General features: G+C 37.5%; 1 protein-coding gene across 3 annotated transcripts in view; it reads left to right on the top strand.

The window, feature by feature from the left end:
• Window positions 1–6,033: 6,033 nt before the first annotated feature.
• Window positions 6,034–27,785, top strand: part of LOC109059267 (Down syndrome cell adhesion molecule-like protein 1 homolog) — a 127,657-nt gene continuing 105,905 nt past the window's right edge. The window contains exons 1-2 of one of the 3 annotated variants that reach the window (XM_042770976.1): window positions 6,034–6,960; window positions 21,400–21,720. In XM_042770976.1, coding sequence (XP_042626910.1) covers window positions 6,564–6,960; window positions 21,400–21,720 — 718 coding nt within the window. In that variant the 5' untranslated portion in view covers window positions 6,034–6,563. The remainder of the gene's footprint in view (window positions 6,961–21,399; window positions 21,721–27,785) is intronic. The other 2 variants (XM_042770975.1, XM_042770977.1) reach the window with 2 other exon arrangements.

The following is a 27,785-nucleotide window of genomic DNA, read 5'->3' as shown; positions in this document are numbered from 1 at the left end:
TTTCTATTTAATTATCTTTACCCAAAGGACAACTTATTTAGTGTCTGTAAAAAATATAGTAGGGACCTGAGCAAAGCAAAATTGTGGTATGGGCATAAAATTAGTTGTAGTTGAATATACTTTAGACTTTTATTGGTATATTTTGAGTATATTTAAAGTGATAGTTCACCCAAATTGAAAATTCTTTCATCATGTACTCACCCTCTGCTTGTTCCAAACCTGTATGAGTTTATTTCTTCTGTTGAACATTTTTCTGCACTATGGAAGTCAATGGCTACTCTCAACTTGGTTACCAACAGTGCTTAACAGAAAAAAAGGAACTATCCCTTTAATACCCCTAAGCATGTTGAATATCAAGAATACGATGAACTATCAATTAGCATATAATTTTAAAAAGAACAAATTAGTTAACTTCCTACTATTTTGCAAATGGAAATAAGTTGACACAACCATATATAAAACCTAAAAAGTGTTGCAGTGTTGACGTGACAAAATCTCAATGAGCTTGCAGAATCAAGTGTAAATAGTGGTGTGCTAACAGGCGTACTTAAAGGATTAGTTCACCCAAAAAAGAAAATTAGCTTGCATTTTACTCACCCTTGAAGCATCCTTGGTGTATATGGCTTTCTTCTTTCACACGAATTCAGTTGGAGTTATATTAAAAATTGTCCTGGCTATTCCAAGCTCAATCATAGCAGTCAGCGGTCAAGTCATCAAATAAGGCGTGCGCATCCATAATAAAACGTGCCTCACACGGCTCCGGAGGGTCAATAAAGGCCTCCTGTAGTGAATGCATGCGTTTTTGTAAGAATATCCATATTTTAAAACGTAATAAACACTTTTCTCTCACTTCCGGTATCTGTCATACGTGGAAGCCATTCTGGTGGATGATGCAGCACGTATGCGTCGTGCGCCTCTGAGATATGCTAGTCTCGCGAGTTTGTTTTGTTTAAGTTCCCTTACTTTAGCAAAGGAAAACCAGTCTCCTCTTGGTTTATATCAGAATCCTCTGACATTTTTCTTTACAAATCCTCAGTTTATACTTCTATTTTGTGACCGGCGTTTTGTTTTGTTCTCTCTCTGCATTCGTCACTAATCACGCAACGCCGATGTAGTACGACATCCGCCGGAACGGCTTCTGCGTATGACAGATAACGGAAGTTAGAAAAAAGTGTTTATTATCTTTGAAGTATGGATATTTTTCTTACAAAAACCCATGGATTTACTACAGGAGGCCTTTATTCACCCCCCATTTTTAATATAACTCCGACTGGATTCGTCTGAAAGAAAAAAAGTCATATACACCAAGGATGCCTCAAGGATGAGTAAAACACAGGTTAATTTTCATTTTTGGATGAACTAACCCTTTAATGGTGAGAGGGTCAGTACCTGTAGGTTCCCACACATGGAGAAGTATTCAAGTCTACATGAGTGCACAAGCTCTTGTTACAGTTGGTCAGCATTTTAACACCCCTGCTTAGAGCTTAAGCATATACTGGTTTAACTTGTAGTGAAAATAAATCCGCTTGGAGGGGGCGACTGTAGCGTGGGAATGGAGATACAATCTAGACACACAAGTCTGGATGGAAACTTGTACTGTGGATGGAAACAACATCGTACTGCAAAAGGTAACTGATTGAAGCCCTCAAGGCCTAATGAACATGAATGCTTAATGTGGTTATTCCAGATAGATAGATAGATAGATAGATAGATAGATAGATAGATAGATAGATAGATAGATAGATAGATAGATAGATAGATAGTCTGCATTGCACAGTCCTCCCACTAGATGCCAGTAATATTCTAATTCTTTCAAATGCACTGCATATGGTTATCACACACTGACTTTCACATAACACCCAAGTCCAAGAAAGGAAAAAGAAAATCATCCCATTTTGACCTCATCAGCATGAGCGATCACGATAAAGATTCAATTTTGTGACAAAGATATTTGTATTAATTTGAATTTGCAAATATATAAAAGATCATTCACTAGGTCCTCTGTGGTCAGAGAAGTCCATACAAGCACTCCTTTCAAATTGTGAAGAATTAATTGAGTGCATCGCATTTTCTGATGATTAATTCTTTAGGAATTTATGGTTTGATCATTTACATTTTTTTAAAGCTAAATCTAGGGTTTATTTTTTATTTGATTTTGGAATTTATGTATGACTATATATATATTTATGCATTTAGCAGACGCTTTTGTCCAAAGCGACTTACAGTGCATTCAGGCTATCAATTTTTACCTATCATGTGTTCTCGGGGAATCAAACCCCCAACCTTGCGCTTGTTAACGCAATGCTCTACCACTTGAGCTACAGGACCACGTGTGTGTGTGTGTGTGTGTTTGCTCTAATATCTCCCTTTATTGTCCTTCACAGACTGCATATCCACAAATTCCCTGTTTCACCTTTTCCCGACTTTTCTCCTCTCTGCAGCTCCTGCTCCACTGCCGTCCGTAATGGCGAGAGACTCTTGTAAGATAAACACATAAAAAAGAGGAAGAACATGAGATGAGAGATTTGCAAAGCGAAACAACCAACCCCCATTCTCTCTTTTCCTCTTTCTCTCTTTCTTTCCCTCTCTCTCATTATCCTCCCTTGCTCATTTGAATAAATTAACACCCCCCTGACGTCTTGCTTCACCACCTTCCTCTTTCCCCCAATCTCTCCCCCCTCAACAGGCTGCAGGGAGAGAGAGAAATCCAGAAATATCCTCCTGTTTCCACACACGCTCATTCACTTACTCCCTCATGTACATAGACACAATCACACCCACCCTCTAATACACCAAATTCATCCCAAAAGCTCGGGTTCAACAGTCTCATCTCCATTAATGCCAAACAAACCCCTCCTCAAAAAAAAAAAAAAAAAAAAAAAAAAAAATAAAAAAAATAAATAAATAAAATAAAAATTACGAAATGAAAAACATTTGGTCCTGTAAAAAAACAGACTGGCACGCAGGCGCAAATGCATGGGTTCCTCCCTTAGCTGACTGACTTGGTGCAGCTCACTGACTCATTTGACTAATGCTGGCGAGCGTAACATGGCGTACGGTTCTGTATCAGGCTGGCTAATTAGAGCCAGTGCAGCTCCATGCTAAACCAAAACAGCTCACCATCTGGGCCTCCTTTGCCGCCATTTTGGATCTGCAAGGCGCTAGTTTGCATATAGCACTCTAACAGGCGGCCTGTTCTGCAGGGGGAACTGAAACGGGGCATGTTTGCCACCAATACGGAAGACTAGCATTTAGTGCCCTCCCGTTACCTGCGTGTGGCTGAGGTGGGAAGGCGCCAACCCTTGCCCCCTCCTTTCCACTATGCTACCACCCTCTACCCTCAGTGACCTTGCAGGCATTTGGTTAGGGAGGGGGCTCTCTGCATTAATACCAGATAACATTAGCGTTAATATGATTCTACCATGTAGCCCTGGCCTGAGGGGGGACTCTGATTGTCTGTGTATTAGCATTACCATTCTCATTAGCCCACCCGCTTCTGCCGTCTCCGCTCTCTATCCTTCCTTCTCCTCATTGGCGTACTCTCTCTCTCATTCTCTGCTTTTCTCCAGGCAACAGATAAGAGAGAGTGATGCAGATGATTTGTATTAGCAATGATTTCAACAGTCGCTGCCTGCCTGCCAGTCAGTGGTCACTTCCTCTCTGATGCACATTGTGTAGATAGATACACAGTCTCTAGATTTCTTTCAGCCAGTGTGGCTTGTACTTCCTTTCTGAGAGTGTGTGTATGTCTGTAAGTGTGTGGGAGGGTAAGGGTAGCATTCCATCTTCTATATTTCCACTTGTTACATAACTGAGTTGAGAGGAGAGGTAGAGAAAGGCCTCTGTAGGAAACAAAGAGTCCGGCTGATGTGCTCAACTGTTCTCTTCTCTGCTTATTCTTTTCCATACAAACCACTGCAGGAAAAGAGGTGTATCTCACCAGTAAACTTTAATATATGTTGCTGAATTTCAGAAGTATCTAGGAACTTAGCAGAGGAATAATTCCAATGTGTGTGATCATGGTAAACCTCTGTGTAATGGCCATGTTGTACTCGAGAACAGTGCATTCTAGTCCCAGTCCAAGACTACTGAACTCAGGAGCATGTTGACTCTGTCCTGACTTGGACTCGACCCTCTTTGGATCTCGATCTGACTTGGACTCGAATGAACTGGTCTTGACACTGGCTAAGTGACCCTATTTTGTCAGAAGTTGCCCCCTTTGACACAAAAGAGTCATATGCATTTCATATATGTGTGCCACTCTGCTTCACCCTATTAGTCGTTGATTTCAAACTGGATTGGTTGATCTCAAGATTAAACAACCCCAAAATTAGAGCAGTTATCAGTCGAGGACAAGCAGGAACGTTGTTCCTGCCACATCACTCTCAGGAAAAATGTGCAAAAATTTTACCCATAGTTTGTTAATGAGGCAATACCCTGAAAATACCTTATCTACTCTAAAAAGAACATATTATTACTTTAAGATGCTCTTAAGGTTCTAATGTGAACCCTTTGAAGCTACTGGCTCAGTGACAAGTAGTTTTACTCCTAAAAGGTACAATTGTATTTTTTTCTCACCTCTGACAGTTATGATGTTAGGGGCCTGCAAAGGTCCTCTATGGTACAGTCAGTGGGTGATATTGTAGAAGGGGCACACCCATAAAAAGTTTGTCCCAACTTCTGTATTTTTTTTTTGCAATGGAACTATCTCAAAACAAACTGTCGTTGGGTCAATGCACCCAGTAATTTTTCTTAATATTTAATAGTTTAGACTTAAACTTTACCCAATTTAAACCAAGGTTTACATATTCCCATAAATGTTCATGTGAGGTACAGTATCTGGCCTTGTCCAGGAAATTACTGTTCTCTGTCCACACTGAAATGCACTGTTCAACTCTGTTCAACCATATTAAACTCTTTTTATGCAGTGAATTTTCTAATTCTCAAATGTAAACTTTTTCAAATAGGGCCATGAAAGCAAAAAAAAAAAAAAAAAAAAACTTTGCAGAACTGGATATAACATTGTCAAATGTGTTAAACTAAACTGAAAATAGCTCATATTTCTAGCTGAAATCATAATGAAATTAACCAAAATATGCAAATTTGTAAATGTTCTAATTTTGTAGAAATGTGAAGAAATCTCTGTGGAATTCTATGTGCACAAACTAAGTTATCTAGGGTTTGAAGTTAATTAGAGTTTTTGGTAGTTATAATTTGCATTTGATGTACCCTGGCCTTGTCCACTTAATCCCAGGGTAAAAAAAAAAGGTTCTGCTATGACAACATAACTTCACTAAAAATTATTCCATTGAAATGGTCTGTTTCCAAACGGCCAGGCATTGCCTGTGTTTGGGGCAGGGTAAGGATATATTGCTGTCATTATGTGTAGAATCACACATCAGTGTGATGGATTTCCGTACCGGTTGATTCTCTGACAGGGCTGAACATAGCCTGTAATCAATAGCAGTACAGCAGATACAGTTCAATAATTACCCAAAGAGGATGTGGGAGTGTGAAGCCAGAGTGCTGGAGTAGAACCATCAAACGAAACACTGTAACCATTGGTAGCAGACTGTCACTCTACACATTGTTGTCATTTCTTAAGTTGCCCTGGGGGGTAGTGTGCTGTGTGCCATATTGTAATTTTACACCCAGACATGTACTCATGGCAGTGTTACATATCATTGTCAAAATAATCCACAGAAATCCACTGTTTTCTTCCTTTTAAGATGAAGGGGTTGCCAATTTCCATGCAAAGTGTCAAATGCTATACAGATTTGCTTTATCTGAATTGTAAGGGTTTGCTGCCTAATTACAATTCCCACTGTTTAATAAAATCTATTCATTTAAATTTTTATTTTTGCAGACTTGGGTGGTGTAAGACACTATAGTCACCAGACCGATAAAGCCGGGGTGGTCTGTGAGCGTTATCCGCTACTCGAGACAATACACGATACGCCCCTCACATGTCATTCCTCTCTCATTTTGAGCGCGGAACAATGCCGGCGATTCAGACATTCCTCGGTGCGCCTCTGATGCTCGCGTTCTCCTTCATTCACATACGTTAACGTAAAAAGAGAGCGTGTCAGGGTCTCGTGCAGTGTAAGGACGCACGCGAGTCACTCAATGAGCAGTGACATAAAAGAAACGTACGCGGAGCGTTTTACGCACAGCGTTTACACGAACTTTAACTTTAATATGACGCTCAACACTGCAGCAAAGAAAAAAAAAAAAAAAAAAAAACTTAAATATGATTCCCGGGTCTTAAAAGGTTTAAGGTGGTCTCCCAGTCTTTAATTTTCCATCCTGGTCTGTTGAAAAGTGCATAAAACCAGCAAATAGAACTGGCTCGGAGAACAGACAAGGTTTAAACTCTTTTTCTCAGCAGCGCTGCATCAATACAAGATTTCTGGCGGGAAAAGGTAAGCCGTTGTCATCGCGGAAAGTGATCCTCCGTGCGTAAAAAGCAGCTATTTAGTTCCCAGGTGCGCTGTGGTAACACTGAGTGCCACAGAACGCCCCGGCTTTCTCCAGCCACGTGGACCGCTCACAACAACAACAACATGTTAAGTCCTGTCCTCTCTGATGCACTCAACCCACCCCCACCAACAAAACTCCGCGCGCCGTCCTCGCCGTGTCTCTCTCTGGCCCCGCACCAGCACCTCTCCATCTCGCCGTACCATTGGACTACCGAAGGAGGGGCAGCTTGGATGACGGTCCCGCGGAGGGGAGGGTACGAGAGGCGGGACCAAATTCTTCCCCGCTTCTCGGCGCTGGCGAGTCCGGGACTAGGGCTGGAGAGATCGCCGGGGAGCATCGTCACCACTCCTGCACGGAGCCTCGCCTGGCCGAATACTGCACAGTGCACACGTCGGGATTGCAAAACATTCCTGAGAAATATACCTGCTATTTATGGCATGTGGCTGGTAACTTTACTCCTGCTGTATTCTTTTCAAGAAGGTATGTAGTCAGTTTATTCTATGGGTTTTTTTTTTCTTTTTTTTTTTTTTTTTTTTTAATAATGTTGAAATAAAACTGCACTAGGCCTATTTATTAAATTAAATTAAGTGGAACATTCTGAGCGTAAAATCGTACTGTTACAAGTTTAATGAACGGATATTCAGCGTTATTTTATAGTGCGCTCACATATCTGGATTTCAGTAAGTTTCTATGGTTCCAAAACTAATACAAGTTCCTTCAAAATGTTTTTAGTTGCTTAAAATGTGGGGAAATTATTTTTCTAGTCGATGATCGACGAACAGGAGATTAGGGGGCTGTAGGATCTGCATGTTCCCGTGCGCAAAGATGGGGGAGATAGCATGATTTGTATGCAAGATATGAATATGCTGTTGAGTTACGAATATGTAGAACGGGATCAGATTTTGCATCTGTCGTGTGCATTTACCATACACTTTTGGCCCCCTGTAGTTTGCTTGATGAGGAAAGTAGAGTTGGTCAGGGAGGTGGGAATTTGTTTGCGCTTGGTGTACTTTTTACTGGGCTCGAATAAGAATGTAAATTTCCTAGGATTTGGATATGTCTGTTCTTTGTTTATAGTAACATGCTGCTGTATGCCTTTAGGGGAATTAATAATAGATATTTTGTAATAAAAGTGCATGTTTTTTGTGGTAGAGGATGAATAGATCTGCATAGATCCTGTGAAAAATAGAATGGCATATGCAACCTCATTTCCAATTAGCACTGGTGCAATTAGTGGTCCACCATTTTCTATGCCAACAGATTCCTGGTTTGACTGTGCTGATGGTGGTTTTGATAAGGCACATCTGAATTTGTATAAATGCCAAACAAAGATGTGGTTTATTGTAATCATAATTAAGGGTATTTATTTGCTCATTCTGTTAGTTTTACGCATCAATTTCTGTCCTGATGTCTGCTCAACAATTTTGTTTTTGACACCTCACAGCATATATACCACTCCTTCCCTCACCCTCCTGCCTTGGAGATGTGCTTTCAGTTTTTGCTCATATTTTTTTCCCCCTAAAATGAACTTACAAATTATTTTTGGATGAAACCACTTTTCAAAGGTGTGCGCCGGTTTGGGAATGTTGTTTATCTGATATTGCTTTATAGTATGGATTACTATTATTTACCCACCAACAGTTCAAATGTAAATGCTTTACCTGGTTTTACAGTGCTCGAGTTTTGATGCTTTAGAATTGAGAAGGCATTTTTATTTTATGTATTTTAATTTACAATGTCATTTGTTCGGGGATGTAAGGTCAGAATTATTCTCTGTGTCTCTTCTAGTGTGTGTGGGTTTGTGAAAGAGAACTGTGGTGTGTATTAATGTGTGTGTGTGTGTGTGTGTGTGTGTATTTGTGTGTGTTCTTGTATGGGGAGGAAGGGTGCAGTAGGGCGTAAAGTGCATAAAAACGGGATATGGAGGTCGCAAACAAACTTACATTTTTATTTATTTTTTGCCATGATTTCTTTTTATTTTCTAGTCTTCATATATTTATATGGGGTTTTCTGTCATTTTCACAATATATTTCTTAACATGCATCTTGAGATCTGATGACACGGTCGATAGGAGATGTAAAACGCACATCAATTATCATACATGCATATGCATTAGGACTGCGTATTTTTCCGAGAGGGCCGGGCCTCCATCTTTTCCACTTTCAAGGAATGTAGAAACATTTCCCCTTAAAACCCTTTTTTTTTTTTTTTTTTTTTTTTAACACATTTCCCGAAATAATTTTTTTGGTTGCCATAAGAGCACATTTTAGTCGTTTCTGGCTAGGGAATAATCATGATAAGTAAATTCATTTTAAATGTATGATTATGCATTATCGTGACCCGGGCAAGTTGTAGCATATTACCCCCCTGCCTTCACACCTGAACCCCGGTCTGGAAAACCGGATCCAGGGTAAATTGCCTTCTCGAGGGTCAGCTCGTCTTTTTATGGAAATGCAACTAAATGAAAATAAAAAAAGGCACCAATGGATGCTGCAGTAGTTTTTTGTGGAAATTTCCATTGTTATATAAATGTGAGTTATAATTTGATGAAAATAATAACAATTAATTAATTCATTAATATAATATTAACATAATAATAATAATAATAATAATAATAATAATAATAATAATACTTATTATTATTAGAATAATAATAATAGCAAATTGTATATCTATTTTTTTATTAAACTGATTAATAATGCCTTAGTTTATTGAAGTATTTTATGTTGGCTTTAGCAGACCCTATGGAATAGAATTCATCCATGTGTTTGTACACTTAGTGTTAGATGTTGTGTACACTTAGTCTGATAGCTCTCAAGTCTGTTTCGAACATGAAACAAAACGTTTTAACAGATATTTCTTTATGTTTATTAATTTTATTTGTGACAGAATGGCTTCATATGATACTGAATAATGAATAAAGTGGCTTTAGGCAGTGTGTGTTGGTGTGTGTGTATCTGTGTCTGTCCAATATTTATTTTAAGGATCAGCAGTCGTCAGGTCGTCAGATTTGTGTGGTGGCTGCGATATTATCCGGTCTGATCCGATTTTCTGAACATTTGCCTAAATTAAAATGTGATTGAAAGGAGCTTGCCACGTCCAATACGTAAAACCCTGTTTAGAGTGAGACATATTATTATTATTATTATTATTAACTGACATGTTATGTCTAACATAACAGAAATATTTGAACATAAAAAAATAAAAAAATAAAAAATATAAAAAAAAGCTCACTTTCATGTGTTTTCACCTCCAAAATGCTCGCAATGTCAAACCTGCATTTCACATCAGGACACCTCCATCCCACCCGGTCTCCCCTTCATAGAAATATGCAAAATTGCACCCCCCACCCCCCATCATCAAATCCCGCTCTTCCCAGCTGCGCAATTAGTAGGAGATCTGCCGCATCCCCCACTCCAAAAGTAAATCAGGTCATTGGCCATAAGGACTCCATTTATTTCTCTCTCTCTCTATCTCTCTCTCTCTCTCTCTGTTTCGTTATACTCGTCATATACACCTGTTCCTCTCTTCTGTCTATGCAATTTTTTCACTAGACACGCTGCGATCATTATAATACGATACTTCCTCTATAAAAATAAAGAGTAAAGCCTTGTGGTGACAGCAGCATGAGTCACAGTTATAAACACATGTTACTCTCGTAAACTGTAGTAATATGTAATTAAACTTTTCTACTTGAGAATGAGATGGTTTAGACTGAACAGGATTGTCCCATCGGTTTTTTCCCCGTTCCACGACTGTCCTGAATTGTTTTTTTAAAAACCCAGATTGTTCCAAGCTAAATCAGTTCACTCACTTAATAGTTCAATAGTCCTTTATTTATTTATTTATTTATTTATTTATTTTACGTACATATAAGTTTCAGAAAAGTTTCACAAAATGTGTGTTTTATTCCTGTGACGGCGGGAAATATTAAAAATGCCTCGGTGGTCAAGAACGTTTCACACATTTAGACTATTATCACGATTTAATATTTTATAGGGAATTGTAAGGGAAAATACATTACAATCAACGATTATCAGCACATGTTTTAATTTGTTTTTAATAATGGACTCTCAGGATATTATATTTAGACCTATGAAATATATTAGCTGTAGCTATGTGTATTATAGCATGATTTACATGTTTCCTTTTATGGAATTAAACAGCTCTGGTATTGTGACAGTTTACACCAGACATGTAAAATATCCATATCAAATCTAGACAGTCTGGACTCTGTGTAAAATACATCAGCATCTCTTTCAGACCCTTCAAACGCAGAAGAAAATTGGCGTCACAAATGTAACCTCTGAGATTTACTGGGTTAAGCGCCGTGCTATTTTTTCCCCTCCACCTAAAATCATACCCCGCTGTTCCACCTGCCATTTCAGTTGAAGTGCGGTCAAAATAAGAATCTAGGTGTCACTCTCGCGTTCCGCTTCGACAGGTGACCGCTGTTCTCCTTTCAGAGCTCATGTGCCGGTGAGTTAAGCGCGTGAACCATCCTCGCCTCCGCAGAACCTGCCGCACGCGACGCGCCGGGGCCACTTGTCCATCCAAATCAGACACTGTGCGCAAGGCAACAGATCTAGAGAGTCAGAATAATGTAACGTGATGATGATCCAATGATGATGTTTTGACTCCCCTTATTTAAAGCATGCATATAAATATATATCTATAATATATATATATATATATAGATATATATATATATATATATATATATATATATATATATATATATATATAATTGACTTTAATAAGCATAAAAGTTTGCTACAATTAGTGCACTAAGTAGTTGTTCATGAAGAGAAGTAGCCCGAGGAGGTAACCATAGCAACAGCACGCTTCTCTAGCGCTTTCCTTTGCGAACAAATGTGCACTGAAAACAAGATAACTATCAATATCATTTTATTATAGATTTAAATATCACAAACATAATCACTCTCACAAAAAAAAAAAAAAAAAAAAAAAAAATATAAACCTTTTTATATATATATATATATATATATATATATATATATATATATATATATATATATATATATATATACAGAGCTGGGTTAGATTACTTATGAATTGTAATCAGTACTGATTACAGATTACATGACAAAATTTGTATCAGTAATATAATCTCTTAGATTACACATTTTTGGTAACGTAATCTGATTACTTTTGGATTACATTTAGATTACATTTGTGCTAACCCTTATTTGATATCATATATATTGAATTAGTCTAATCTTGTACTATTTTGACATATACAAAAAAATTTTTTTTTATATATATATATTCCACAAAATATATTTAATTCACCAACAAGGGCCACAATAGTTTATTTTTCAAATGCAATGTATGGACAGTTAATACTTAAAAAACACTAACCCTAATGTACCTTGCTGTTTAATGTTAGCTAGTAACACTGAATAAAACAAAATCACATCTAATGATTTTAAAAGGAATTTATTTATAATTAAGTAAATTTAGAAAACAGCTACATTACAAAAAAGCAATATTGAAAAACATGAAATTCACAGCAATAATACTGCCAGGTCAAATATTTAATCTAATAAAACACTAGAAGTGTATATGAATGTATCAATGAAAAACATAAAAAAATAGCTACATATAATAGCTAACATAGCTAATTTTGAAAAAGACTAAATTTCACACAGCAATGGAATTTTGGAATTTTAGGCATCTCAAAACATTTTAAGTGCCATAGTAACAATGAGGAAAAGACAAACAATATACAAAAATAAATATAAAAGAACATGAAACTCACACAATAACATTGCTAAATATATATTATATATATATATATATATATAGATATATATATATATATATATATATATATATATATATATATATAGATATATATATATTAAAGACCATATCTAAGTTAAATATTTAATCTCAAAACACTTGACGTGCATAAGGTAGTAACAATAAAGAAAAATCAACATTACAAAAAATATATTAAAGAACATATTAAAGGCTGTGTTCCCCTCCATTTTCCATTATCTTGTTACTGATTTCTTTTGAGCGCGATTCTGACATCCTCCCCCTCTCCGCCGAAAGAAGAATCACGAACGTATATATGTGGCAGGTTTAATAGGAAAAAAAATATAAACATTAAAAAAAAAGGAAATTTAGGAGAATCAGTGAATTGTGAACAACTTTTTACCATTGTGTAAATTAAATGTAATCATGTAATCCATAAAAAAGTAACTGTAGTCTGATTACAAGTATTTTAAAAAGTAGTTTACTCTAATTACAAGTACTTGAGTTTTGGAATCTGATTACGTAATCCAGATTACATGTAATCCGTTACTACCCAGCTCTGTATATATATATATATATATACAATAATTTGTTTAAAACGTCCCTCATAGGAAAGACTTAAATATAGTCTAACTACTGATTCTCTATAATTGTATGTAAAAAAAAAAAAAAACTATAGCCTAGCGTAAAAACTCAGGGAAAAGTCTTTTCTGTGTCCAATGGCCCTAATGTTATGGTGTGTTGCGTCACTCAGTTTTTTTTTTTTTTTTTTTTTTCAAAACTTTGATATCTATGATATGTTGATATATGTTAATTTACAAATTAAAGTAGTTTAATATTGTATGTAGATTAAAATGGATTTATATTAAATATACAAGAAACTGCTGATTTGAATAAGATTACATACTTTTTAACAAGCATTAACATGGTAACAGATCAGATTATAAATGTAATGAATTGCAAGCTATTTTTTAAATGTATTGTGTGTATGTGTGTGTTTGTCCTTTTATATATATATATATATATATATATATATATATATATATATATATATATATATATATATATATATATATTATACAGAGTCTTTCTTCAGAAGGGTGGTGGTTATACATAATATTGTTTTAATTTCTTAATTTTTAATTGGTTTCACTTAATCACTCCCCATTGTATTTCGTAAATCATGTGTAGACATGTTTATTTCTAGTTACATTCTTCAAGAAAGTGTAGTAAGTTCCTCTGTGGTTTCATATTTGTCAGTTTAGTTTCAAAACAATTATTCTAATAACAAGAACCACAGAAGTTCAGATTCATGCAGCTCCTGTTGCAGATTATGATATATAAAGACGGGCAGTTTATAAAGTATTTAAACTACAGTTTATGAACTACCTGATCCACAGGAGATTTGTTAAAATTCACATTTTATTGACTCTTTTAAAAATCCATTGAGAAGACTGACACTCTCAAACTCCAAAATCATCCTTTGAAGTCTGAGCTACTTCTGCAAATGCTGATTTTTGTGTTTCTTTTCTCCCTGACGCTGCAGTAATGTGCAAATAAGGCGGTAGAGAACCCTCACACATTTAAAAATCCAACCCCTAATGCATTTCAAACCACGTTTATCAACCTCACTCGCATGCATGACCATGTATTTAATTCATTATGTAAAGTGAACAATATAGATGTATGCAAAATGCTAATTATATAACCAAACAGATAGATATATACCTTTTCTACTCTCCCACTTTTCTCTCACTCTCTTCTTAAAGAGATTGCCATACAATTGAGGTTACATGTGACTGGTTTCCAATCCACTCGAGCTCACTCACACAAAGCACTGAACAATCACAGGGACAACAGTGGCAGGCAAGATTTACTCTAATATACCAGAACAAATGTAATCTAAACACAAGTGTACATGTGTCCTTCTCAGCCTAGCAATGAAGAAATGTCTGACGCACACACATACATACACACACCTCATTCTTGCTATCATAACCCATTTATAACTGGATGCAGTGTAGGGCTGACTTTAGATTCAGCTGGAAGTTACTCAGTGCCTGTAGTATTGATTTTTCCTTGACTGCACCGTGCATAAATGATTATAGGTTTGATAAGTGGCTTGTCTGAGCAAAGGTAAAAAAACGGAGGAAGAAAGTCAGCCCCTCTCTCTCTTAATTTCATGAGTTATTTTAAAAGGTTAAAGAAAACATTATGACACTGGAGGTTGTAAAAAAAAAAATGTGCGGCACTGTAGCGCGATATAGACAGACTTGACAGCGGAAATGGCCCTTGAACAATCTGCGAATAAATTAATTGGGAGGCTCGGAGGCAAATGGATGGTTGAATTGTGTTGTTGTCGAACAGTTGCACGCCCCAAAAATATGTGTCTGCATTTAGACATGTTTATGTAGGTGAGACAGAGTGATCGAAAGAGAGATTGTGTGTGGATTTCTTTGGGGACAGGGTGTGAAGATCTATGCGTGTGCATGTGAGAGAGAGAGAGTGTGTGTCTAAGCAAATGCAGATGAGTGACTGAGAGAGCTGCATTATGCATAGCGGCTCACCATTGGCAATAGCCTGGGCTGAAATGCGAAGTCCGAAATACATATTCAAATTTTCATAGCAACTGAACAAAATATATATATGTTGAGCAAATGTGCAAGAAGAAGGACCACATGAAAAGAAAGAAGGGAAAGAGGAAAATGGTAGGCGATTAACAGGAAGAGATGGCGAGAAGGAAGGAAAAACAACAAGAAATGATGAGCAAAGACATTTTTGAGCAGGACATTTTTTTTCAGTTCGAGGAAGTGGGTGGAGAATACTGCGTCCATCTTGAGAGTTAGACAGATAGAGAGAGAAATTGGGCATCATTAATGGAGCATTTCAGCATTCCCAGCCCTTTCCCTTGTTTGGCATATGGCAACGAGAATGGCAAGGAGCTGCAGGGCTTCGTTAGCCCTCACACGGAAGTCAGAACAAAGGGAGAAGAAATTGGGTTATCCCATTGCCCTTTCTCTTTTCTCTCCTTAAGACTCCCCTAAATTAATGAACATCTACCTAACTGTATCAACAATTGTCCATGGACATATGAAGTCATTGGACATAATGGTCAGTCATTTTTGTGTGGTTTATATGGGTACTGCTGTCGATGTGTTTCCTAATTTCTTTAAAAAAAATTGTATTATTATTATTTTTTTTTGTGTGTGTGTGTGTTTTTTTTTGTGTTTATGTATATTATCAACAAATAGTGTGTGTGTGTGTGTGTGTGTGTGTGTTTTCATGCATAGTATCAACAAATATGTTCACTTAAATTTATTTTCATTGACCATGTTGCTTAGGGTGACCGTACGTCCTCTTTATACCTGGACATGTCCTGGACATGATTACTAAATCGGTTTTGACTTGGTTTTCCTATTGACATGCTCTCTACAGTCTTTATACATATACATGTGTACGTATTTCCATCGCTTTTACTGTTCCCTCAAATCCTACATTTTCACACACCAATATTAGCCCATTATTGTACAATGCCTGCACACTATTGGTCGTCAGTAACTGTTTTTCAGTCATCACCTTCAGCAAGTATGAAAACAATATGATTTTTTTTTCTTTCATACCAACATATATATATATAGCTAATATTTTTGAAAGAAATATCTTCTTAAAACTGTTTTTTCTCATTATTTATTTTTATTCTTCCTTCTAGTTGTAAAAACTGTGTAATTTTGTGGCCATTTAAAATTTGCTGTGTATTTGGACATTTTATTGTAAGCAACACATATTCGCTAATATTTCATTATATTATATTAGGTTTTACCAGTGACTTTATTTATCGGCTCTTAAAAGTGTGAAATCGACAGCTAAGGATAGAAAAGTTTGGAATTGTGCATGTGTTTATGCCAATCAATGTAATGATGTCATTTTCTGCAGCTTTAAGTTGAGGTCACATTAGCAAAATTTAGGTGAAATTTCCCCAGGGGAATTTTCCATAGTCACCGTCGATGAACGAAACAGCTCACAAACTTTAAAACTAGGCAGCTTTCTGGTGCGGTACATTTGTCTGACCAACTTGAGTGAAATCTGCATGGGGAACTTTTTTGCACTCACACAAAACTCACCGTTGCATTGATTCCTTTTGAAATAAATTTTGCAGACAAAATTTCACAGAACAATGGTAAGTGTGACCACACCTTTAGTGTATTTAATCACATGCCATTTACAGCTCAGGTTATTGACTCCTATGAACAGAGGTCCCGTGGTAGCCCAGAACTGAGAATGCGAACACTTTCCTATCAGCATCATGATATTGACACCTGTTGGTATGGAGGACAAACTGCAGCTGTCCTGCTCTTATGTTTTTCCTATCCCCCCCGCCACCATCACCCAGACAGTGGGGGCGATATCCCCAGGCTGTCCCTTTTGGATCCACAACCCCTTACCCAGAAATCCACTGTGAGATTATAGATATTGCAATCTTTATTATGGGGGTTTATGCTTTAGGCTATAATCTGTAAAGGCAAAATGAGTGGGGGGAAGGGGGACTAACCAGTTGACCTGTTTTTCATCCCATTTCAATACGACCATGACCATATTTCTCAGTGTTGCTGTGTTTTCAGATCTACTGTGAACTGATGTGTTGTCATGCAGGCTTTCTGCTATTGTCTATATTTGCTTTCGCCATGAGCAGGGTGGCGTTTGCTGTTGTTTGTCCAATAATAAGAGAGAGATGTTTTTATAAATATATATTATATATATGTTTATTTAATATATATATATATATATATATATATATCTTTGAAAGGAGCTATTACAGATTAACGGATGTTTGCTTATGCTTAGTTTTAAGTTGCAATTCGTGGGGAGGAGATTGGCGCTGTCTATAGTGCTGAAATGTGTTTAGGGATCATTCAGTCACTGTCCATGGTCCTGAAAAGGGCTCTAGGAATTATATTTGACACAGCTCAGAAACCAGGATAGAGTGCACTCTGCTCTTGTCCCAAATAGCACTTAAGGCTGAGGGCAGCCAGGGACTGTTCCATTTTGAGCATGTCAAGAATCTTTGCTGTTTAACTCTAATGCTGGATCCCAGAGGTTCTTTAGACAAAAGACTGGGTCAAACATTTGCTTCAAATCCTAGACTTGTCATTGCAACTGTGGCACTACATTGAGAGCTGACCTCGCATGCACAGCAAAGCTCAGTCTAGTCCAGCAGATCTCAACTGTGGGTGGTGTGGGGGGGGGGGGGGGTCATGGCCCAGTAGGGGGCCTAAGTAAACTTTCAAGGGGCTAAAGAACTCCCTTAAAATTACTTGAAAATAAATAAACAATACAACCAAACAAAACTGACAACATTTTAATTTGTCCTCTCAAAACCTGAAGTCTATTGGTTCACAATTGGATCTAAGATATTTGCTTTTCTACTCCTAAAAGATATTTACACTTGCTGTGTTTCCTTTAAACAGTTACAAACAGTGTGAAAGCTATTTATTTTGTTGTCTTTCTTTTAAATAGGAACAATGTATTAATGTTAACTATAAAAAAATCTTAAACATTCTGACATTATCACATACTCACATCATTTAAATTATTTAAATGTATTAACTGACCTAGTATTTATTATTAAAAATGTTGCTAAAGAAATGGAAACACCATAGTTATGTAGGCAGTCTTTTAAATAATAACCTTGACTGTAGGGGACTTTAGAGTTACAAAGGTTGAGAACTGCCCAGACAAAAGTCCAGACCTTGTTTTAATGTAATCAAGGCTTTCATGCAAGCGTGAACAATGAAAAGGATTTTATTTCATTCGCTTGCAACCTGTGACTCCTGATGGCACATCCATCCCCCCCCCATCTAACCTACCACTGTGTACACTCTAGACCTGGTCCTGTCTGGACTCTTGCCCTCTGGCTCGCACCCACCTCCATGATCGGCCCTCCCCACAGGGCAAAGTGAGAGGGGAAGCGATAGAGGACCTCCACCGTGCTGCGATTATCAGGCCAGGAAGGCTCTGTGTGTGTTAAATGTGAAAGGAGATTATATGGATTTAACTCTCTGCGTCTAGCGTACAAATTCCAATCACATAACATATCCCTTCATGTTCTATGGGAATATAAAAAGAGAGGGAGAGAGAGAGAGTGATGGATGGAGAGAGAAAGAATCCAAACCCCCACCTTACCCAGTAAAAGCTTTAGCTCTAATCTCAGCCTTTCAATTTTCTAGCATCACTTTTTTCTTGTTTTTCATTCTGTTTTGCATGTATTTATGTTTTACATTTTGCATGATTTTTTTTCCATTAAAATAAATATTATTATTGTCATTTGTAATTGTTTAAATTGAGTAGCCTATAACTGTCAAAAGTGAGAATAACATTATTATTATCATTAAATGAATAGAGTATTATCATGTACACACATCCTGTGTCTTTCAAAACCCATTTAAATTACTGTTTTGCATGGCACACAAAAAAAGGTATTGTAGAGAATGCCCAAGCTGCTTTTTTCTTACAATGAAAGTTGCTTTAAAACAAGCAGCATTTTCATTTTTAGATGAACTGTTCCTTTAATATTCAATGTTATTGGGTATAAAGTTCAATTCATATTTACTGCGAAGCTGTCCGTTCAGTATAGGGAAGCTTATAAATACCCCACTGACTTTAATGCCATGGTAGCATGTCACCATTATTCTTTTGAACACAATAAGAATCACAAGAATGGGGGTTAATCCAGACATTGTTGACATAAACCTGGTGGGGGGCATTAATTAAATGTAATTGCCTTAGAAGAAAATTCTCTTGCTTTGGGCTTGTGTCTCCCTTGGCTCGGAGCCAGAGCTGAGCTAAGCAATTCTCTGAATACAAAAAGATACAGAGTCATCCCACCCAAACCATGTAATCCGTAATAGAGCCTGCAGATAATAGAGATGCCAGAATGGTAAATCGCTAAAACGCTGCCTTTGAAGGACATCATTAGCTATGCTGCTAAATTAGCATGTCTATTAATTTACGCAAACCACCACTTTTTAATCTTTTCTCACAGTAGTCTGGATTTGGTAATACACCAAGAGGGAATGATTGTCTGATCCACATTAGCTGTCAGAGAGGTTTGTAGATACATAGCGGGGGTTCTATGACCTATTTATTCTCCTATCAGATGGCAGCATTCAGCACGGCTCACACCACACACATATTAGATTAGTGATATTCTTTAATGCCTGCCCTACAACTGTGCTGTTACCACTGACATTTGGGTTAAAGTTGGATACATCGCTTTGGTAAGGAAGCATCTGCCAAGAACATACATATAAAAAGATGTGAATGGCGAGGAAAGATCCACTCTTGCTGTGGACAAAGTTGGCTTTTGTTTGGAAGCCTTGCTGATTCCTGCATCTGGCTTTGTTCATTTACTTCTGTGTTTGCTTTTGTGTAAATTGCAGCATTTTCTGTTTTACAAGGAGTTATTTCAACATTCTGTAGACCTTAGTCAGGGTAGCGCCATATTTAATTTTTGACATGAACGAAAACGTGACTGTGAGGGCTAGAAGTGCACTGCATTGAATGGATTGTACTTAACAGACTGTACTGTACAACATATAGATTGTTCAGCTGACAAAAAAAAAAAAAAAAAAAAAACTTGTGAGGACTTTTATACAGTGTGTGCTATTGTAAAGACAGCAAGTCTGTCCTTCACAGCCTTCGTTGTGTGTTAGCAATATAGTTCAATGATTTGTTTTTTTCTGAAACCATAGTTCCAATTAGCATTCGCATACACGAAAATTGTATGGTTGGAACTACAGCTCTCGACCTGTGGTATAGAATTATTCTACATCTTTAAGTTAATCAAAAGAATAACACAGCGAATGTGCTAATGACCGAACTTGCAACCATAGTTGGCTAACAATGCCAACAAAAGCAACCTCTAGGGGGCAAGGCCTTCGAAATGATATAGCTATTATTTAATTCTCACACTGATTAATAAGCATAAGTTATTACTCTACCACCTGTTTGACGCAAACTGTAACAAATATTATGGACCAACGTGGTTTGAACAACAGATATGTGACATCCTAAACATCAATAAAAGTTTGAACCAACTTGTTTCGAACAACGACCGTGCAACAAAGTAACTGCGGCTTTGGGAAACAGTTATGACTAGCTACAGTAGTTAATTTATGCAATGATGTATCATACTTTCTGCTATTGTCTATATTTGCTTTCGCCATGAGCAGGGCGGTGTTTGCTGTTGTTTGTCCAATAATAAGAGAGAGATGTTTATATATACTTAAGTATCAGTCATAATGTCAGTTGTAACGTCAACATTAAATATGTTGAACCAGTGTGGTTCAAATGAAGGACTTGTGGCAAAATACAAATATGTTGAACCAACTTTTCCAAATGACTGACATGTGACAAAGTAACTCCAACTTTGGGAATCAGTTATGACTACACTGTAAAAAAATAAGTGTAATTTTAACTGTAAAATTTTGTAAAAATTCTACGGAAACGTTTTTCTAAAAACGACAGTATTTTTTTTTTTACAGTGTAGCTAGAGTAGTTAATTTATCCTATAATGCATCAACTTGTGGTAGTTAAGTATTAGTAGTAACGGCAGTTATCACATCAACGTTAAATATGTTGAACCAGCGTGGTTCGAATGATGGACGTGCAACAAAGTAAAATTATGTTGAACCAACTTTTTTCGAACGATGGACATGCGACAAACTAACTGTGTCTTTAGGAAACAGTAATGACTAGCAACAGTAGTGACAAGCTGACCTTAGCTTTTCATTGTAGATTGTGCACTTGGAAAATGACAGACAGATAATAAGATAAAAAACAATTTGTGGTTACATCATCTTCCCAATCCAGTGATTGATTTCTAAATTTGAATTGAGTTGTGCTGACCCAGTGGCAATGTCTCTGGGATAATCCAATCAGAACATGGCATGCACTTTACCAGACATGAATTTGAGGTGGAAGTTTGCCAGAATGACATGCAGTGGTTCTTTTATGATTTTAAAGTACAGTAACCCAAAGGAAAACATATGCATTGGCCCCTTTACCTGTCCAGGTGTGTTTTTTGAAGAATAAAACTCTTTGGTCACTTCGCGACTGACCATGTTGTCTCTCTTTCAGTGCACAGCGAGGATGTGGTCTCGACGCGGCTGTACTTTGTGAATGCTTCCCTGCAGAGAGTGACCTTCTCCAGCTCTGTGGGGGTGTCCCTGCCCTGTCCTGCGGGTGGCGCCCCCCATGCCGTCCTCCGCTGGTACCTGGCCACCGGCGATGACATCTACGACGTGCCACACATCCGCCATGTTCATGCCAATGGCACGCTGCAGCTCTACCCCTTCTCCCCCTCTGCCTTCAACAGCTTCATTCATGATAATGACTACTTCTGCACTGCCGAGAACCAGGCCGGCAAGATTCGCAGCCCTAGCATTCGTGTCAAAGCAGGTGAGACCTGATTCCATCCATCCATCTATCTGTCTGTCTATCCATCTATTTACTGTATTTATATGGTGGTAAAGTGCAATGAGTAAAGGTCAGGGTTGGCAACCACTTGCTGTTGCTGGTTTTAGTCTCACAAGTAACAGCCCATGACAGTGCTGGTCTTTTTGGTATGACATACAGTGTTATTATACATCATTTATGAACCAGTCTCGATTTCCCAAGGAAAAAAAAAGGTGAAGCCATGTCGTGAGTTTATTCATTATATTTTGATATTCCTTAAAGTTGATAGTGTAAAAAGAGGAATATTCCACATGCCGTCATATGGATTTGTTTCATTTCTGATTTTACACTTTCTTCAAAATCATTCTTAAAGGAGTCATATGATGCAATTTCAAATGTTCCTTTCTCTTTGGAGTGTTACAAGCTGTTTGTGCATAGATAAGATCCCTAAAGTTGCAAAGATTAAAGTCTCTAACCCAAAGAGATATTCTTTCTAAAAGTTAAGACTCGATCACACCCTCCCAAAATGCCTTTGTTTAAACACACCCCCACAAGTCTATATTACTGTGTGGGAAGATTTGCATAATACTGTACCTCCTAATTGTTCACGCAAAGAAAGAAGGCTTAACTTTGATTCTCACTGTAGTATTGTTGCCGCCACTGTCATGTCGTGGAGACGGTGTGTGTTTCATTGTGAAAGCGAAAATACTTTGTTTGGCCATCCAAAAGAGGACACAACTAGAAATCAGTGGTTAAGTTGCAATTTAAACACTGTTTCAGAACAGCGCATTTTACGGAGGACTGTTCTGAACCTGGGAAAGTAGCCTACATAGTACATAGAGTAGTCTGTGCACAAAGTCTGTTTCTATAAAGTGGGGCAATTCCAACTTTGCAAGGACAGTCTGGTGCTTCTGACTCACAGCCTGTAAGTACATTTTCATATTTAAAGAATTTGCCACTGATGATTCAAACACGAGTTTTGAGCAGTGTAGAGCAGTGCTTGTTGTTTGTTGTTTCTCCGATCACAAATGCAGACATGGTTTTATGTTTACATGGCACGATATGCAGTACAACGTGTAAAAAGACAGTATAAGTCATTATAATCAGTAATTATGTCCCCACTGGATGCAACAAATTCCTCGTTTGTAATGGGTTTTATTGGTTTTATCTTGTAGTGCCGGAAGATGGTGTAAGGGTGGTTTCCCTACAGTGGTTCAGGCTGTAGGATTGCCGAAGGACTAAAGAAACGTTATCAGCACGATGGTATAAAACTGAACATTTCTAGTCTGTTACCACCCACTGCCACTTATACCAAGGACGGAAATAAGCGCAGTTACAATAGCTAAATATGTGGGAGAGCGTTGCTATTAAGTGACTACAATAAAATGCAATAGGTAGCACTTCAAAGTTAATATTGAATCAAGATTAGTTAGCACATAATTAATAATTGAAATGGTTTAATAACTATAATTTGTTATGGTTACACTTGAATTGGTTACAAAATAGATGAAGGGTAGTAAAACATATAGTTAAATGTACCTAACATGTATGTAAAATATTACCTGAGAAAGAAAGAAAGAGAGGGGAAGATGGAGAGAGGGAGAAAAAAGAGGGAGAGAGAGGGGAGAGGGCAGAGCCCTGAGAAGAGAGCTCCAGCAAAGAAAAGCCAGCAGAGAGAAAGAGACAGAGCAACATTTTACAGTCTTCTTTTATCCCTTCCTTGACCATGTGACTGAAACTCAAATGTGAGACATTCAAACTGACCAATCAGCAGACTACAGCTTCACCCACTGTGCAAAAGGTGTGACAATTAGCAGACCCCCGATGTATAAACATGTTGGCCTACAGGCCTTGATCGATATCAGCAATTCTGTGCCTTCAGGAATGCCAAATGGCCCTTTTGTTACTCAAGATAGTTTGGGACAGGAAAAACAGAAGTCTTTGATAATTTTTTGACCCTACAGTTCCCCCCTTGGCACCGTTGGCCACACCTAAAGAGGCAAAAGGTGACACAGTCCATAGAAATATGATTTCTGTTGTGTGCAGATTTCATCTTCAGACTTCTGGTCTATACGTGTTGCAGTTGCAGCTGGTCAGTCTTTGTTCTCCTTTCAGCCCTGAGATCTTCCTCAGATGGTGTTGCACCCTTCATAGATATGCAAATCGTCCATCGAATACTTCACACCTCCACAAGAGCAGGCACTGAAGTGGGGTAGAACCCCAGTGCTCCTCTTTCTGAAGCAGGACACGGGATGTGAACTAATGCAGCAGGGATCATGTGATTTAAAAAGAACATATGGCACAACAAACAGCAAAAATAACATGGCATTTAGCATTGGTCAGACATTTGATGTGGTCAGATTGAATTTGTCTCTGGCAAAAGGCCCTTAAATTGATGTACTTAAAAAGATGGTCAAGGTGAGAACAAAAGATGATCTGAAAAGCTCTTAAACTGTTTTTGGAAACATAAAAATAACTGCATTATAATAAAATTAACAATTATTGTTAACACCCCCCCTTCATCAGTAAGAGTATCAGCAAATATTCAGCGTGACCAAATACAGAAATTAAAATGTTCAAAAACAATCATTGTTGCAACTGAAATGAACAACATACAAAGAAACAGAAATCAAATTAATTACATGACATATCAATGAAAATGTTTGTACTTAGGGAAGAATGAGAAATAATAATTTACATCTCAAACTTGAGGAACAAACTGAAAATGATTAGGTAAACCCAAAGAAAATAAAAACAAATGATAATGGGAAATGAAATCTACAATTATAATACAGTCTGAATGTATAGACTTAAAAAAAATTTTTTGCATACATTTTTGAGGCAGTATCAGACAGATTTGATCCTGTGTGTGAAGATCAAATGGGTTATCTGTGTGTCTGTATTTAGCTGTGGCTATGTGTAAAGTGTAATCATGCTCCAAACAAAGACAAGGAAGTTTTACAATTGTGATGCAAATTTAGTCCCGTAGTAACAGGGAGCCAGCCTGAGAATGTGAGTATGAGGTGTGATCTGGCTCAAAATGCTTCCATACCAATGGTTTTTTGTTAAGGGGCATGATGAAATGCAAAGTTCAGAGGTATTGGATCCTGTTGTGAGGAAAGCATTTTCATTGTTAAGACAATTGTGAATCACACTGTGGCCCCATAGCAATTCTAGGTTCCTGTACATGGCTTAACTGCAGCTATATGGTAAATAGCAGAGTGTACCACTCAGGAGACAAACAAACTCAGCATAGACACACATTCAACTTGAAATTGCTATACAATTCCAGTATTACAGTTATTCCAATTTCAAACAAGACACATGGTCTAGATGCATAGCATCTACAACCTTAAACCTAAGTGTTTCGCACACTTACAGTAAAGCAGTCATGTATTTTAAAAGAATAAACTCAACTAGTCTTTGTACACATGTAGTTATACAAACAACTATAATGTGCTTTATGCAGACAATGTGTTTAGCACAATTACAAATTTGAAAATACAAACAGGATAATTGACATTTGGATGTTTACATATTAAACTATCTGCTATTAAGCTGCTAACGCACTAGCAAGTGAAGTCAGTAGCTGGAGCCCTTGGATGAACAATGCAGTCAACTCACTAAGAGTTTTACCTACAAATTAGCATTGATTTCTGCCTTTAGAAAGTGGTTTCCTATCTTTCTGAAAATAAGGTGGAGGTCTACCCCTACCCAGTGACCAGCATTTTTCCTCTGTATGGCCTATTTTGTTACAGGAATTACAAAACCTGCTATCTTTGCCACAGGGTTGTTTTTGCTGTTTTCTTCTGAAGTTTGAGGATTTTCATGACTCTCTAATGCTTCCTTTACACCATGCGTTCTGGTCCACGACTCTGCGCTATTACGGTGCTGCATCACCTTAAGAACTGAAATCGGCACACTTTTTTGAGCAGTGGCACATGCTTCCTCTGACGTAAAAGTTCTAGAATTATCCCAGGAAGTCACCTCTTCCAAGAAGTGAACATGCTTTTTAGCCCCATCACTGTTGCGTGTTTTGGGAGACATGAACTTTTGTTCATTTAGCTTAGCCTTAAGATCTGCAATGGTGCCCTTGTGATTTTTACATTTTTCACTTAGAGCTAACTGTTCAGCTAGTAATTTATCTAGCTGTGATTGAAGATTCTGAATCATTGCCTCTGACTTTTGTATTTCTGCATTTTTAGAATGCAGTTCTTTACAACTAGCATCTATACTTGAAGACAGATGTTTCATCAAATCACGTAGCCGAGTACAGCTTATGAAGTTTAAAGCCTCAATTATTTCACCATGTTTTGATTTCTTTTGATGTTTACCAAGTATGTCCCACCATTTGAACATTTCATCATCTGAAAATCTAGTATCAACATATTCTTTCTTGAGTTTGCACAAGGTAGGCTCAAGTTTTTTTGCTCCATAAAGCAAACAATGCATCACTTGCTTTAGAGATTTTCCCTTCCATCCCTGAGGAGATAATCTGAATGTTGTCGGATTGTACAGTAATGGGACTATTGAAGCTTCTTATAACTTTCTAATTTCTATATCATACAAATGGACAATAAAAAACATACTTACCCAGTCCGTAGTCAGAAGGCTGGCTTTAATCCATTCAAAAGATCAACTGTGAAAAAATCCTCATTCTGATGACCAACCAAAGTAAATATCAGAAAACTCACTGCAAGGGATCCCGGGTTTCGGCACCATCTGTAAGGGTGGTTTCCCTACAGTGGTTCAGGCTGTAGGATTGCCGAAGGACTAAAGAAACGTTATCAGCACGATGGTATAAAACTGAACATTTCTAGTCTGTTACCACCCACTGCCACTTATACCAAGGACGGAAATAAAGCGCAGTTACAATAGCTAAATATGTGGGAGAGCGTTGCTATTAAGTGACTATATTGTATTGCAATAGGTAGCACTTCAAAGTTAATATTGAATCAAGATTAGTTAGCACATAATTAATAATTGAAATGGTTTAATAACAATATTTTGTTATGGTTACACTTGAATTGGTTACAAAAAAGATGAATGGTAGTAAAACATATAGTTAAATGTACCTAACATGTATGTAAAATATTACCTGAGAAAGAAAGAGAGAGGGGAAGATGGAGAGAGGGAGAAAAAAGAGGGAGAGAGGGGAGAGGGCAGAGCCCTGAGAAGAGAGCTCCAGCAAAGAAAAGCAAGCAGAGAGAAAGAGACAGAGCAACATTTACAGTCTTCTTTTATCCCTTCCTTGACCATGTGACTGAAACTCAAATGTGAGACATTCAAACTGACCAATCAGCAGACTACAGCTTCACCCACTGTGCAAAAGGTGTGACAATTAGCAGACCCCCGATGTATAAACATGTTGGCCTACAGGCCTTGATCGATATCAGCAATTCTGTGCCTTCAGGAATGCCAAATGGCCCTTTTGTTACTCAAGATAGTTTGGGACAGGAAAACAGAAGTCTTTGATAATTTTTGACCCTACAATGGCATCACAGTATGGTAAGGGGCGTAACATTTCCGTCACATGCTTGAGGCATTCAGCCAATCACAACACACTGGATAGCTGGCCAATCAGCGTACACCTCACTTTTCAGAATGATGAGCTTTGTCAAAATCAACACTTTTCAGAAAGTCAGGGCATAGAGGAGCAACAATAATGCACATTATGTGGAAAATAATGTGTTTTTTTTTGTTACCTTAAACCACATAAACGCATTGCATTACACCAAATACTGTACATACTGTAACATAATGTTCTTTTTAGCAAAGTCATATGACCCCTTTAAGACTTATATCTGTGATAAGTTTTATATCTCTCTTACATTTTGACTTGTACTACATTGCAGGTCCTTATAAATTTTTAATTGGCCCTTAACATGTTAATTTTGGATCCTGTGTATATCCTTACTATAATGCGCACACTTGTACCCTGAAAAACTGCAATGGCTTTAGTTTCCATCAGCATTTCTTTACAGACTATATTGCGCTTAGAAAAGAGCATAGTCAACGTAAGCGCTGTGGCAGAGAGGGGGAACAGTTACAGGTTACATGTGGAACAT

The sequence above is a fragment of the Cyprinus carpio genome, chromosome A15 (genome assembly GCF_018340385.1).
Source record: "Cyprinus carpio isolate SPL01 chromosome A15, ASM1834038v1, whole genome shotgun sequence".
Classification (NCBI taxonomy): domain Eukaryota; kingdom Metazoa; phylum Chordata; class Actinopteri; order Cypriniformes; family Cyprinidae; genus Cyprinus; species Cyprinus carpio.
The sequence above is the reverse complement of the archived record's forward strand: the minus strand, read 5'-3'. Positions and strand labels throughout refer to the sequence as shown.